The sequence below is a fragment of the Herpailurus yagouaroundi genome, unplaced genomic scaffold, assembly GCF_014898765.1.
Source record: "Herpailurus yagouaroundi ecotype Mexico unplaced genomic scaffold, PumYag 139, whole genome shotgun sequence".
Classification (NCBI taxonomy): Eukaryota; Metazoa; Chordata; class Mammalia; order Carnivora; family Felidae; genus Herpailurus; species Herpailurus yagouaroundi.
Window position 1 is genome coordinate 81,587,526 of NW_024412394.1, and position 14,979 is coordinate 81,602,504.

Sequence of the window (14,979 nt, forward strand, 5' to 3'; positions counted from 1 at the left end):
TGGTTTTAAAAATCCCACTTCCCCAGTAACAGAACCCACTTCCAACCTGGTGTGTTCATCATAACTTTAAGAATTCAAGTACTTGAGGGGCACCTGGGTGGCGCAGTCGGTTAAGCGTCCGACTTCAGCCAGGTCACGATCTCGCGGTCCGTGAGTTCGAGCCCCGCGTCAGGCTCTGGGCTGATGGCTCAGAGCCTGGAGCCTGTTTCCGATTCTGTGTCTCCCTCTCTCTCTGCCCCTCCCCCGTTCATGCTCTGTCTCTCTCTGTCCCAAAAATAAATAAAAAACGTTGAAAAAAAAAAAAAAGAATTCAAGTACTTGAATGTAATGAACTGAGTCATAACACAGCAGAAACAGAGGGGGAGAAAAAGGTTACCACTAAGATCTAACATGCCTGGGCAATTTAAAATCTCGTTATAATATTGTTTGTGGCCTAAAGTGGGTTTTGTATCTATTGATAAAACACTTTAATGTGTACTTCATTATTACTCTTTTTGTGTCATTGAATTATAGTTCATGATCCAAGATGTTACTCTTTGAGCATTTATTATCATTTCTGTCAATTCAGCTATTTTATATTAGGAAATACCTTTGGATACATCATCTCACATGAAATTTGAAATCTAAAATATCATATTTTGGGATTTCATTTGAATAGCTTTGCAAATACCACTTGTTACATTTTTTGTACACTGCAGATGAAAAAGGAAGAAACAGAATAGATCAACAAGCAGTAAGAAGAACTCTTAGGTGCAGTACATCTTCCAAGCCCTCATTCAGCATCTCCTTTCTGGCAGAAGTTTGAGTACATAGAGCTTTTCGTTATGTTCTGAACTCCAGTAAACTCCTACTATATTAAATAGAACAAGTATATTCCTGAATTGAGCGATTTACCTGGAGACAAACTTGCCTTTGTGCAAATCCAGGTTTTATCATCCATATTTATCTTCTTGTTCCTGCAACTCCTGTCATGAGACAATATCTTATCATTTCGTTTCTTTAAAGTTGATTTCAATTTCCAACTAGAAATCAAATTTCTAGCCTGAACAGTTCCTATAATTTATTAATACTACTGCATATCAATGTAGTGAACACATTAGTGGTGATAAAATTAAAATGCTAAAGTTGTGGCTTTAATGGTGTTCATGCGATACCTGGAGACAGACACATTACCACCAGAAGAAGTTTTTCTTCATAGCAGCTATCATTTGGGATATTATGGTTATATGTGTGTGGTTATTTGCTTAAAGTCTCTCCCACTGGTTTCTAGGAGGCCAGGTCCAGGCTCGCTGACTGCTGATAAGCTGTGCCAAGCCCTGTATCTGATGGACTGTGCTCTAAAATATATTTGGCAGAACTAATAAATGGGAAAATGCATGTATAATAATGTGTACTGTAATAAATGTGCATAGAAAATGCTGAGAGCATGGGAGAAGAAAGGTCAGGAGAGATTTAAAAGGCTTCATTAAAGAGTAGACTAAGCCTTGAAATGTTGAATTTGCCAAGCTGGAAAAGGTGGGTCAGAGAACTGGCTTCAAACTAGATTTAAACTCTCAGCCTTCCACATACTAGTTCTGCACCTGTGAGTTTTCACATCTTTTACTGGGGTTACTAATAGTACCTGCCAAAAGGGCATAGAAAGGATTAAACAAGGTGACACATGTAAAGTGCTTAGCACCATGTGTGACACATTCTAAGTGTTCAACACTTGCTAGAAATTATTATGTTTGCCATCATTATTAGGCAGGGGCCACAGAATGAGCAACCCTAGGTTATTGGGAGGAAGATAGAGGAGTCAAGAACAAGACAGGTGGAATAAAAGATTGGGTGACTGGTGGATGGTGGGAGTAAAGGAGGGATGATATTGACTATATCTTAAAGAGGAGTCAGTTTGAGGAGTGAAAAACAAATTCAGCTTGAAATGTGTTGCTAATGTTGTTTGAAGACCCTTTGGGGCCTCAAAGGGGTATCCAAGAAGCATGGATCTCATGAGGAGGGATCTTATGGCAAGCATTAATATTTGAGGAGGTTTAGGCAGGAGGGAGGTGACTGAATTCACAGAAATGTATAACACATATTTTGGGAGGTAGAGAAAGTTATGGTTTTTCATGGGAAAAAGGAGAGAATTGCAAATGATTAAATGCAGTCATTTTATACTCCTCAGTAAAATACTGAGGTATGTGCAGTCCTAGGTTTTCTTCCTATTTCCAGGTGTAAACGAAGAAATGGTCCCCCTTTTCATACTGATTTGGAGTAAGTTGAAGGACATGCATAATCAACACAGGAAACATGATAGTGGTCATTTTCTTTATGATTTCCTTCAGGCATAACTAATAATAATCTCCACTCTTCTTCCCACAAATATTAAGCAAAACCTTGAAAATTCACAAAATGGTGCTTTGACTCATTGTAAGGTGAAAGAAAAAAGCCAATAAAATATCCTGGGGAAACTCCTTCTATATTCTTACCTTATATATTTAGCAGTCTTTTTTTTCCTCTCTCCGGGTAGAAATCAGATTTTATAAAGCTGTGCACATACATGGTTTCCCTGCATGGCAAAAGAACTTGTCTAAGGGCTTTATAATCAAATCAGTGGGTTTTTTGTTTGTAATTGGTATACTTTGAAATGTGCTTAACTGGAAGGCTGGAATTCTGATAATACTGAATTTACCCTCTTCCTGTGTCTATTATTCAATCCTCTCTGACCTGTTCTGTACTCCAGAAAGTTGCCTCTTTGAACTCCTTCTCCAGATTCCCTAACATCTTGATTCCTATTTGGGTTCAGCCAAATGTTGGCATTGGCAGGAAATAGGAAGATGGGAGGAGAGAACAGTAGATGCATTACTTCCTCACTCCCTTCCTAATTCAGTGCAAAGCTCTAGCAGTAGCCATGTCCCTTTATGACTGTACCTCCGCTGGGTGGTCCTTCCTCCATATCTCTTTTCTTTTAATACAATTTATTGTCAAGTTGGCTAACATAGAGTGTATACAGTCCGCTCTTGGTTTTGGAGGTAGATTCCCATGATTCATCACTTTCATACAACACCCAGTGCTCATACCAACAAGTGCCCTCCTCATTTGCCCATCCCCCCATATTTCTAATTCTCACTGAGCTGCAGAAACCTCTTTCCTGCTTTGTCTCTTTGGTGCTAACAGTGACTTCCCACTATTTCTGCTTCTGTGGGCCTGCCTATTCTTTATTCAAATGCCAGCTGCACATCTACAGGTGTACCTCCAATAAACAATTTTCATAAATAAATGAATGAATGAATAAATAAATAAATAAATAAATAAATATGCTTAAGCTTTCTTTTAGTAAAGATAATTTGAGAATTTTTTTCTGTGTACAAAAATGTTTAAAGGTTTCCCATGAAAGTGTGGCTAGCATGCTGCTTTGCTCTTTGGTTTTTCCCTGACACCATCACTTTAAATGGACAATGTTTACAAATTGAGAATCACATTGTGCATCAGCCCTGCAAGATCAGTTTATGCTATAATACACAACAATATCTCTTGGCATTAGTGCATCACTGTTGTTGGGAGCTGTAGAAAACAAGCTGTAGTTTCTTAAATGATTGTTGCTAGCATAGATTTGTGAGCGAGATAAAGATGAAGTCGTCTACCCTGGTTTAAAGAAGCCAGCTTAAACAAAGGGTGTGTTATATATGCTAACTTTGAAAAAAATGTGTAACACTCAGCTATGATGCAGATCTACTAAATTTTATTGGGATGCATTTTCCCCTCTAGTTACTAATGAAGTGCTTTACTAAAGTTCTTTGTTTGCTTTCTTGATGTATAAATTAGCTGCAATATTTTATAGTTTCCTTACTTGAACTTATAACAACAAAGGCCAAATATTAGAATTCATTTAGTATTTTAGCCTCCATCTGATGTTTTAGAAAAACTACAATAATTGTTATAATCAAGACTCATAGCTACCATAAACCGACCTACATTGAGATTGAAAACTGTTTCTGTTTTTTTCACTTCATTACATCATCTCTTGGGTCTTCAGCAGAAGAGACAAGCTGAAGAATCATTTCTCTCTGACCACATGCAGAAGAGTGGGTAGAAGTAAGCCAAGTCTGGTGCTCGTTCTAAAATGGTCTGGAATTTCTGTGCATTTCTCACCGACCATACTCTGTACTTCTACCTTGCCATGTGTACCCTCTCAGATCTGTATGGGAACCTAATGCAACAGTCTTCATGTGCATAAATCGTGTCTACAAAATGCTTATAGGTGGCCATTCAGACATTGATTCAACACTCCCATTTTTAAGAAACTTTCTACTTACAGACTAATTCCCTTCCGTTCTGAAAGAATTCATTGTTACCTTCAGGCTGAGACCTATCTCTTGTTTTTACCTTCGGTCACAGACATTAGTCCCATTTCCCCACGTACACTATGTAATTAGATGGTCCTCCTGCTTCTTTAGGTGGGTTGACTCTGAGATATTAGCCTTATTGTGTTGTGCTCAGAATAGAAGTCTTATTGAAAATTAAATGATGCCATACTGCTCTGGCTAGTAATTTTGGATTAAATCAGGGCAGAATCTTCCAGTGCCAATTATGTTCACCTATGAAGAGGTAGGTCCTCAAACAAGAAATAAGTTGAGACAGATTCTTCTCTGGGCCTTGATTTCTAGGTTTAGAGGAAAAGTCTACAAATGCTTAAAGGTGTTTCCAAGTGTTAGAAGCAAAATGGATTGGTATGAAACAATGTTTTTCAAATTAGGGAGAGAGGACTCTTTGCAAAGACAGAACCCCTAGAAGAGTATTGAAAATTAAAGCTAGTACTAAAGTGAATGTATTGTGTGATAAATAGTGTGTTGCATATGTAAAAGGAGCCTAGAAATCAATATGAGGGATGTCGGTAAGGCTATTTATATAAATAACCACTATATCTCCATACAGGTTATCTTATGTGTTAACTTGTTTTTTGTTTGTTTGTCTGTTTGTTTGTTGCCCTCATTTGATCCCTACCCTCTAGGAAAGTTTTCCTTTCATTTTACAGCTTAGGTTGACCATGCTGTGAGAAATTAAGGCAAGGGTCACTGGGCCACATTTGGACTGTGTTCAGGGAACAGTGCCTCATGAAGCCTGCATATTACTGGCACTATATTCAGGGAGAGATCCCAAGTAGAAGGGGACTAATGGACTAATCTTACAGACTAAGAATCAAGGCAAGAAGTCAAGCCATGTTTTCCCCATGTGGAGAACCTGCCACTCTTGCTTTAGGATTTGATCATATAAGGGAGCAAATAGTGCTTCTTTGAAAGTATTTGAAGCCATACATCGAATACTTTTCTCCTCTCTATTGTACCCTGTACTTCTTCACAATCTTCTTGTCTTCAAGAAAACCATCTTATCATAAAACTTTTTATAACCATGCCGTTTCTCTATTATTTATATACTGATCAGTTTCTTCAGGGCACAGCCTAGTCTGACAAAGACTTAAGTCATGTTAAGCTACGGACAAAGCCATAAGTTGTATGTTTCATGTAAGCAAGTTCTGGACCACAGTGTATTTTGAGAGACGCATCAAGAGTATAGGAGCATAAATGTAAGACTGAGTGGACTCTGTTTATTAGACACTTCAGCAAGGGTGAGGATTGAACCAGTTGAGGTGACATCTCTGGGCCATACTAGAACACTTGCTATTTCCCCCCATGCACTGGGTGCTTTCAGCCTCTGTGATAGCTTAGGATGTGCCCTCTGCCAAAAGTGTTACCCTACCACTTGCCCCAGACACATTCCACTCAACCTTCAAGGCCACATTCTCTCTGAACATTACTTTTCCAGCCTTCTCTGAAACACCTTTGCTATGGCACCCACTTGTCGAAGCTTCTAGTTTAGTGGTTATGACACCGTTTTATAGCTCTCTGGGTTTGTATCTGTCTGTCTTCAGTAAATTCCTTGAGGATAAGTATTTTCATTCTTTTTTTATGTGCCTAAAATCAGTACATTCAGTACCTACTACTTGAAGGTACTCAATAAATATTTTTTGAATGGGTAAATGAATGGTGAATATGTTTTATTATTGAGTATCTGTCTTAACCTATAGTTCTAATAAAACAAATTCTTCTTAGAAAACTGAGTTAGCTCATATTTGCAATGCTGCATTTATACACAGAGATTATCTAGTATTTTATGTTTAGTAAGTAATGATTTTGTGATTTAAAATAATTATATATATAGGAGTGTATAGAATTTCAGCCAAAAAAAACATGTTTCTGGGGTGCCTTTTGGTTTTGAACTCTTTTTATGTTGTGGGTTTTTTTTTTTTTATTTGGTACGACGAACTGTCAAGAGAAAACACCATTTGCTGAGGGCAAGTAGATGGGTTTAACCTGTCATCTGAGTGTCACTGTAGCCCAGATTTCTGTAAAAACTAAAGGAATTCAAAAGTCAAAAATGTAATATAAAGGTTTTTTAATCTTTCATGGATTCTGGGACAAGTTATTCAAGATTCTTAACTCTGATAACTTTATTCTTAAAACACTTGCAGCCCCCTGTCTCTTGTAGGAGAGTTTGATCATGATCATGATGCTCAGTAAAATGTCATGTGGATAAAATATTTAGTAAATATCATCTAGTAATCTAAGAAATAATGATACCATCTCAGCCATTAGTCATAAATTAGATAGATATGTTGATTTTTCTTTGAATTCATTTAATGTTACCCAATATGTAGTGCTTCCTGTGTGTAAAATAATTCATTTTACAAATAACTTTGAGTGCCTGCCATGTGCCAGAAGTTCTATGTTACTTATCTCAGGAAACACAGGATGCCTGAGACATCCTTTGTCCTCAGTGAACTTGTAGCCTGTTAAGGAGATTAGACATCTACATGTCTAATGGGAGTTCTGTAAAAGAGACACTGAATCTCTTTGGGAGAAATAGGGAAGACATCTTCAAGCAAGTCGTATTTGATCCGGATAAGATTTCAATAGACAGATTGTGTTCATTGGACTTTCTCCAATTACAAGAGACAGAGATATACTTTCTTTCAAGCTACCTGAGTTAACGAGGTTTCCTGCAAGGCTCCACAGGAAGAAGGAAGGGCAGTAAAGCAGCCTCAGCAGCCACTGAAAATACAGAGAACTGGGCACTCTTTCTGTTTGCATGAGAGCCCTTCTGTTGCGTCACTGGACCTGAATGTCCGTTGTTCCCTTCTGTGATCTGCACTGTGCTCACTCAGCTTTTCTCACCTTTGTCTTCACAGCAAAGGTAAAGTTTATGTGTATCCCCATTTCACTCCTCAAGAGAATAAATCTGTCTTTCCTAATCTCTGTTCAACTATGAGCACCCGGCTACACAAACTCATGCCAGCCACCCCATAGACTGCTTGCCAGCCAGTGGATACATGTTTTGCTGAGGGACTCATCCCTATTGTAATCAGTTGTGACCAGGGATATAGGGTCAGATGGTATCGAGCAGAGCTTCTCAAACTTTAGCATGCATGTGAATCACCAGGGGACCTTGTGAAAATACAGGCTCTAATTCAGTAGGTAAGGGCCGTGACATGAATTTTTGTTTTCAGCAAACTAGCTGCCCCTCCAACCACACTTGGGACAGAAAGGATAGAATGTAGTGGCCTCTGCATGAATATTATTACTCAGAAGGCAGGCACTCCGTGTGGAAGGGCTGTGGTTGTAAGACAGCATTTCATGTGGAGGAAGAAGTATTAAAAAAAGGAGTGGAAGAAGATGCAGCAGTGATGTCTGTTTGTGTTTTATAGAAGGCCAATTTTGAATATGGTTAAGGTCACAATGAATAAGGCATCTTCAGACCAAACAGTTAGCATGTAGACAATATAGAACAACAGTGTTGTTGGGGTTGACTATTAATCCTTTTATTATCTTACTCCAGAGCAAAACAATAGTTATTTTAATGTTTTCAGTGAGAGACAGTAAGCAGTTGGATCTGAATTTAAATTATTCATCTTCATTTGAGAGCTTGCTGCGAAACTCTTTTCACAGTTTGCCACCGAGTTCATGTTGGTGAAGATTGCCACAGGACTTAGCTGTTTATTATGCAAAGTTGGGAGCCTGAGTCCCTGGTGTAGACACCCACGTATCAGATTCTTTATCATTCTGGTACCTTAGGAGAGTCATACGGTTCTAATTGTCTTCATTAGGGATCCATAGGGGTGATAGTTTAGCACTTGGTCACAAAGATCCTTGAACCATTTTGATGTCTGACATCCACAGAGTTAATCCCAGTGTCAAAGTGCCATTTCATTCATTCTTCTGTTCATTTCATGAACACAATCTGACTGATTAAAAAGCAAAGAAGTTTTTTTTATTTGACACTGCTAGAGGTCAGTGATTTAAAATTATGAATCATGTTGAATAGAAGGGAATTTACTTAAATATTCAAGTCCTTCTGATAATCGCAGACACGTGAGGAAAAACGAGTCTTTCTGACTTCTTCCCCATTTCATTCATTACATGAGAAAGTTACATTCATACGCCTCATGTGATATTTACATTTATTCCTCATTGTTCAATGACAAGGGGGAGATGATCGTTTTATATTGTTTTATTATCTGGAGTTTACCCACTTCAACTCATTCTTCTTACTTTAAAATGACTATTTAACTTTAATGACCAGAGAAGGCAAAAATGATTACTTTAAATGACTAAATAGCAACATGCCTCCTTTTTATAACCAAGAAGTCTCCTAATTTCTGTAAATAAAATTTTGAAAAGGATTTTCAACATTCACTTTTTTTGGTAGTCATGAAGAATTCTGACTTACTGAATAGCTTAACCATGGCTTTGACTTCTATGGTTTTTGTTTTCAAATGCTGAAGAAAGAATACTTTCTTTCTTGCTGGCTTTGGAGCTACACAAACTTATGTTTAAATTTCTTCTTAAGGCAAACTTGCTACGTTACTTTGGACAAGTTATTTAATCTCTGTGAGCCTTAGTTTCCGTATCTATAAACTTGTGATTCTATCTACTTTGTAGCATTATTTTGGAGGTGAAAATAAATACTTCATGTCATGCAGTGGTATAAATATTATACCTAAGAGAATTTCAATAAATAAATAGACAGATGTTTAAAATTTTCTGACAAAATAACATTTTGTTTTGATATAAATTAAAAGCAAAAGTACTTTTGTTACTTCATGTTTACATAGGAAGAATATTATCTATTCTTGACATTAGTAAAAACTGCAGTGCTTTGAGTGATAAGATCTGTGATTGTAATTTCTCCTTGGTTAATCTCTATATCGGAAGCTTTGTTGTCAAAAAAAAAAAAAAAAAAAAGTGGTTTTCCGAGAAAATAAGCAGAGATATTGTCAGCAGTTTACCAAAAGAAATTCTAACTAGTTTTCAAAGTGTAGTCAGTAAATTCACTCATGCTGTGTGAAATAATATACAGGAGCACAGAGAATAGTTATCAGTTTTGTTTATATTGAGACATTTTATTCACTTTAATCCAACGGGGCTGAGAAATTCAAATTATGCCTATATGTTCTTGGAGAGTGAACACCAGAAATATTGTATGAGAATGGGACACCTCACTATCATTCAAAATGAAGGAAGTAAGAAAAATGTCTTCCATATCAAGTGGAAAACAAATATTTTCAATGAACATAAACACATACTCTCACATATACCTCTACATAGTGAAAATGCAAAGACATTTTATTGACGGATTCCTAGGTACAGGCCACAGGATCACCATACAGATATATTTCTAATAGGATCCTTTGTATTAATTTTATAATTAACCTCCCTTAGATTAATAGCAAATGAGGCATGTCCTTTATTTTAGATGGCATTTACCTAGTAAATGCTGGTATAGTAGTTTATTTGCCACTGTGTTTTTCATTTGATGGAGCGTCTGTGGGGCTTTGATTTTATAAAAGTTAATGAAGCCATTGGTAATAGCAATGGAAACTCCTGGGAAATTGGTTCAAAGAAAATGTGAATTTCAGGGCAGCAGCCTAGTTTGTAGGTTCAGAGCATTGTGGACTTCAGCTCTTACTCTGTGCTTCAATCTAGAAGATTTTCTTAAAACCAAAATAATTTCCAGAATGTCCCAATGTTTATTTCCAGTATGGTCTACAAACAGCCTTACCATCTATGTCAAAGCAATTCTTTCCTCCTTTAATAAAAGAACAGTTACATCTCATTGTAGTGTAATCTTACAGCGGGTAATATTTTAAGTCTGGACAGATTATAACCTTCAAGCTAATCTCCTCAAGCATCATCATTCTTATCCTTTTAGGAACTGTCAATATGTCTACCAGTGCTTAATCTTACTTTTCCTTATACAGATCCAGTGCCCCACTTGCCAATTCATCTGGTGTTTTAAGTGCCACTCTCCTTGGCATGAAGGTGTTAACTGCAAGGAGTACAAAAAAGGGGACAAGTTGTTGCGTCACTGGGCCAGTGAAATTGAGCATGGGCAGAGGAATGCCCAGAAGTGTCCAAAGTGCAAGGTGAGAAAACGAACCTTTGCCCAGAAAATCGCTGAACAGTAACATTTACAATATTGAAGTGAATTATATGTGTAACTGTTTTAATGCAGGTTATTTGCTGTTTCATTTTAGAAGAGTAATTATATTACATAACTGAATGGAAGATTTTTGCATATAAACGACATATATTCTTTTTACTTGCATTATACTTCAAAATTTAAGGAGGCTACATATAATTACTGATTTTAAACTTCAAAGTTTTTATGTTCTAATGGAGAGGTGTGGTGCACCTGGGTGGCTCAGTCAGCTGAGCGTCCGACTTCGGCTCAGGTCATGGTCTCATGGTTCCTGGGTTTGAGTCACACTTTGGGCTCACTGCTGTCGGTGCAGAACCTGCTTTAGATTCTCTTCCCCTTTCTCTCCCTGACCCTCTTCGGTTCATGTCCACACGTGTGCGTGCTCTCTTTCTCTCAAAAATACATAAACATTAAAAAAATCTGAATTGTTCAAAAAAACACTAAAAATAAAAATGGAGATGTGTGTATAGGGAAAAGCCGGAATGAAAATAATGTAAAATATTATTTCTAGTTTCCCGCATGTACTATAATCACTATTCAATTATGCAGGCTCTGAGTCCTGCTATCCTTTGCTTTTCTCTCCCTCTTCCATTGCTTATCACTTAAGGATTACATTAAGCTGATCATTTGCTTTTTGTAAATCTGGTGCGGTAGAAGCTAATAGCTGAAGTCAGAACTTAGGGATTTTATGAATCCCATTTCTCATTTTTCTCTTGATTATCACGCAGGCAATCAAAAGTTAGTAGGCATTTGAGCTGAGATTTACATGTTGAAAGTCAACCATGCAAACAGCCAGGGAAGGCTCACCTGTAGAGAAATCAGCAAGTAAATCCAGCCAGAAAACTTTGGATTTGATACTTACAGGATAGGGATCTGTTTAAGTTTGGAGTTTTTCTTTTTCTTTTTTTTTCCCCTCAAAGCTCACTTTAGAAACTTATATGTGTGTATATGTGTATGTACACTCTTTGGTATGTTTTCCACTTTTTGCCAAATTAATCTTTAGAAATCAGTCTAGTTCCATCTACATTGTTGCAAATGGCAAGATTGCATTTTTTTTGATCGCTGAGTAAGACAAATTATCATATGATTTCACTCATGTGGAATTTAAGAAACAAAACAGAGGAACATAGGGGAAAGGAAGGAACAATAAAATAAGATAAAAACAGAGAGGGAGGTAAACCATAAGAGACTCTTAAATATGGAGAACAAACTGAGGGTTGCTGGAGGAGAGGAGGGTGTGGAGTGGGCTAAATGGGTGATGGACATTAAGGAGGGCACTTTTTGGGAGGAGCACTGGGTGTAAGTGATGAATCATTAAATTCTACTCCTGAAAGCAATACTTCACTCTATGTTAACTAACTTTAACCTAAAAGAAAAGAAGAAAGAAATCAGTACAGATTGGGCCTAAGAACAATTTTGCAATTCCTTCCTGGAGACTTAGCACCAGATAAATAAAATTTGACTTCTCAGAAAATTTTTAAAAATTAATCATTTTAAATCCTACTTGAAGTAATAAAGCATATTCTGAAGCCTATTGAGCATAAATGTAATGCACAGATTCACTGTATTAGATTCACATACTAGTTTGCACATATAGTAAGTAAAAGTATTGCCTCTAATAACATGTTGCATTCTTAGCAACTGAAAAAACTTTTGAAATAGTTTAGATGACCTGGCTCCTTAAAAGCCATGGCTAAAGATGTTTGAGCTAAAGCTTTCTTTGTTTTCCCTGTGGAAGGCAAATTCATCCACAATTATCGTTTTGATTTTAGAGTTGTTCCAGATCACTGCATCAACTCTCAGTACACTTCCATTTTTCATACACTGAAGAACAATGAGAAAGTGAGGCCTTTCCTCCTTTCTCTTGCCTTTTCAGTTTATTCAAAGCTGCTACTCACTTTCGACTAAATAAAGACTGGTAGGAATTTAGAACTGCTGTTAAGTCATTCTATTTAACACTTTATTCAAAAGTATACTTTTTATTTCTCTGGAACGTTGTAAAGACAATTACCAGTTAGCCTGGCTCCACAACCATATGCTGAATGAGCAAAGCAGCATTGCACATTGAGGAAATTCTGAATGAATTGAGGTAATACATAAAAACATACATTGGTTACTATAATCCCTCAGTCTAACATTAAGTGGACTCTGATATATAGAAAGAAAAAGCAGCCAACTATAAGGAGTTTTCTGAATGCTCTAACAACTTCTCACAGTTTTAACAAGTATAGATAAACAGTTAAGAGAGAACATCCATACTGGTTGCTCTTTGAAGTAATAGCTAAAATGTTGGGGCTTGAAAAAGAATTAGCTTTCAAATGGCTGAAAGGAAAGGAGCCAAGGAACCACGAAATCCACTTACGTGATAGTGTGTAGCACAGAATCTACTTTCTGGTAAGATTCAGGTTCCATACAATTCATGTCATTTATGTCATATTTTGGGGCGTGATTTGAATACAAATGGTTCAGTCTTCCTTTTCTTTTAAGCATATGACTTTATAGCTTTGCATTTTCTTAACTGTGATTTTTGTTGTTGTTGTTGTACCTTAAAATTATTTCCCCCCATGAAACATTAATTCTTATAACAGAAATCCATGAGGAGACACTACTCGATGACTTAATATTTATCTTATACTCCAAGGCTTTGCTTTCATAAATAATCATTTAAATTTATAAATATAAAATGTTGGAAAATAAATAAATATGAAGCAAGTTAAACTAAATGGCTATGAATGCATAGTAGAAATCAGTGTGAAATTAACAGAAGTGAAAATATGTGTATTAAAATGATTTATTTTATTTTTTTATGTTTATTTACTTATTTTGAGAGAGAGAGAGAGAGAGAGAGAGTGTGTGTGTGTGTTTGTGTGTGTGTCTGTGTGTGAGCAGGGGATGGGCAGAGAGAGAGAGAGAGAGAGAGAGAGAGAGAATCCCAAGCAGGCTCTTTGCTCAATCTCTCAAACCATGAGATCATACCTGAGCCAAAACCAAGAGTTGGACACTTAACTGACTGGACACCCAGGCTCCCCTAAAATTATTTATTTATTTTCAATTAAAAGAATTAAATTTATAAATATAAAAGAGGAAGATGCTAAGAGTTTATGAAAAAGAACAATTTTGCATAATGCAAGTGGACAAAACAATTATATATATTTTCATAAGTATCTGCTCTCAATGATAATCAAATCTGTTTAAAATTTTGTTATGGCCAAAGTATTTTGATATTTTTATACCCTGCATAGGTATATTTTTTAGATTGATTCATAATTTTAATAATTGTGATTTTTAAATGATTGCTTTGTTTACAAAAGTCCTATAACATAATAGAAATTTGGAAAAGAGAAAAAATTTATCAAGAATCTTGCCTCTCCAGTGTACTCGCTATTGTATCTCCTCCGTCTTTCCCCTATTTAAGAAACTTTTTAAAGTTTTAATTGTAGTATGCAGATCATTTGATATTCTTTGTTTTCCTATTTACCATACCAAACCTTTCTCAGGTCACTAAATAGTTTCCATAACAATTGTTTAATTAGCTTATTAACTCTTAAATGCCTTTTGCTACTGGATACCAAAGCTGTCTTTGGCTTTAGGGCTAAAAAATATATATTTACCTACATATATGATATAAAAACTAAATAATGTCTTGATGATATCCTGAATATATCTTTTTTCCATATTTTGGACCTTTAAAGATTTTTTTATTTTTTTAAATTTATTTTGAGAGGGGGAGGGAGGAGCAGAGAAAGGATGAAAGGGAGAAAGAGAAAGGGAGAAAGAGAATCCCAAGCAGGCTCCGCCATGTTGGCACAGAGCCTGATGGGGGGTTTGAACTCAAGAACCGTGAGATCATGACCTGAGCCAAAATCAAGAGCCCAATGCTTAATTGACTGAGCCACCCAGGCACCCCTATTTTGGACTTTTAAAAGCATATATTTCTAAAAATAAACAGTGGTTTAAAGAATATCAATGTTTTTAACATTTGGTACATATTGCCAGTTTGCTGTCTGAAAAGATTGAAACAGTTTATAATTTCACCAGAAAAAAACTTGAGGACCTGTTTCTATATATGCATTTCTTATTAGTGTTTCAAGTATTTTTAAATATTTGCTATTTTAATAGTTTAAAAATATTTTATGCTTATATTTTGAATTTCCTTATTTGCTTTTAGATTGAATATAAATTCATGTAATGTTTAGTTTGTAATGCCGCTTTTGAGTTTTCTGTGTGTCCTTTGCCCATTTGCATGGATCGGTCAGGGCATATTTTTTATATCAGATTACATGAGCTCTTTGAAAATAATAACTGCTTTTCTGGCATATTTTCTCTCCTGCCATCTTTTACTCTCTTTTTATATCAATGATGGTTTTCTTTCTTTTTTTATTTTCATTTTCTACTTAATGTGTGTGTGTGTGCGTGCACGCATTTAAAAAAAATTTTTTTAACCAAATACATCATTCTTTTTCT

The 14,979-nt window shown here is 36.1% G+C and overlaps 1 protein-coding gene across 1 annotated transcript in view; it reads left to right on the forward strand.

The window, feature by feature from the left end:
• RNF217 (ring finger protein 217) overlaps positions 1–14,979 on the forward strand; it is a 131,618-nt gene that overhangs the window by 89,151 nt on the left and 27,488 nt on the right. Inside the window, exon 6 of the mRNA XM_040474625.1 lies at positions 10,295–10,459. Within this exon, the coding sequence (XP_040330559.1) occupies positions 10,295–10,459 (165 nt within the window). The remainder of the gene's footprint in view (positions 1–10,294; positions 10,460–14,979) is intronic.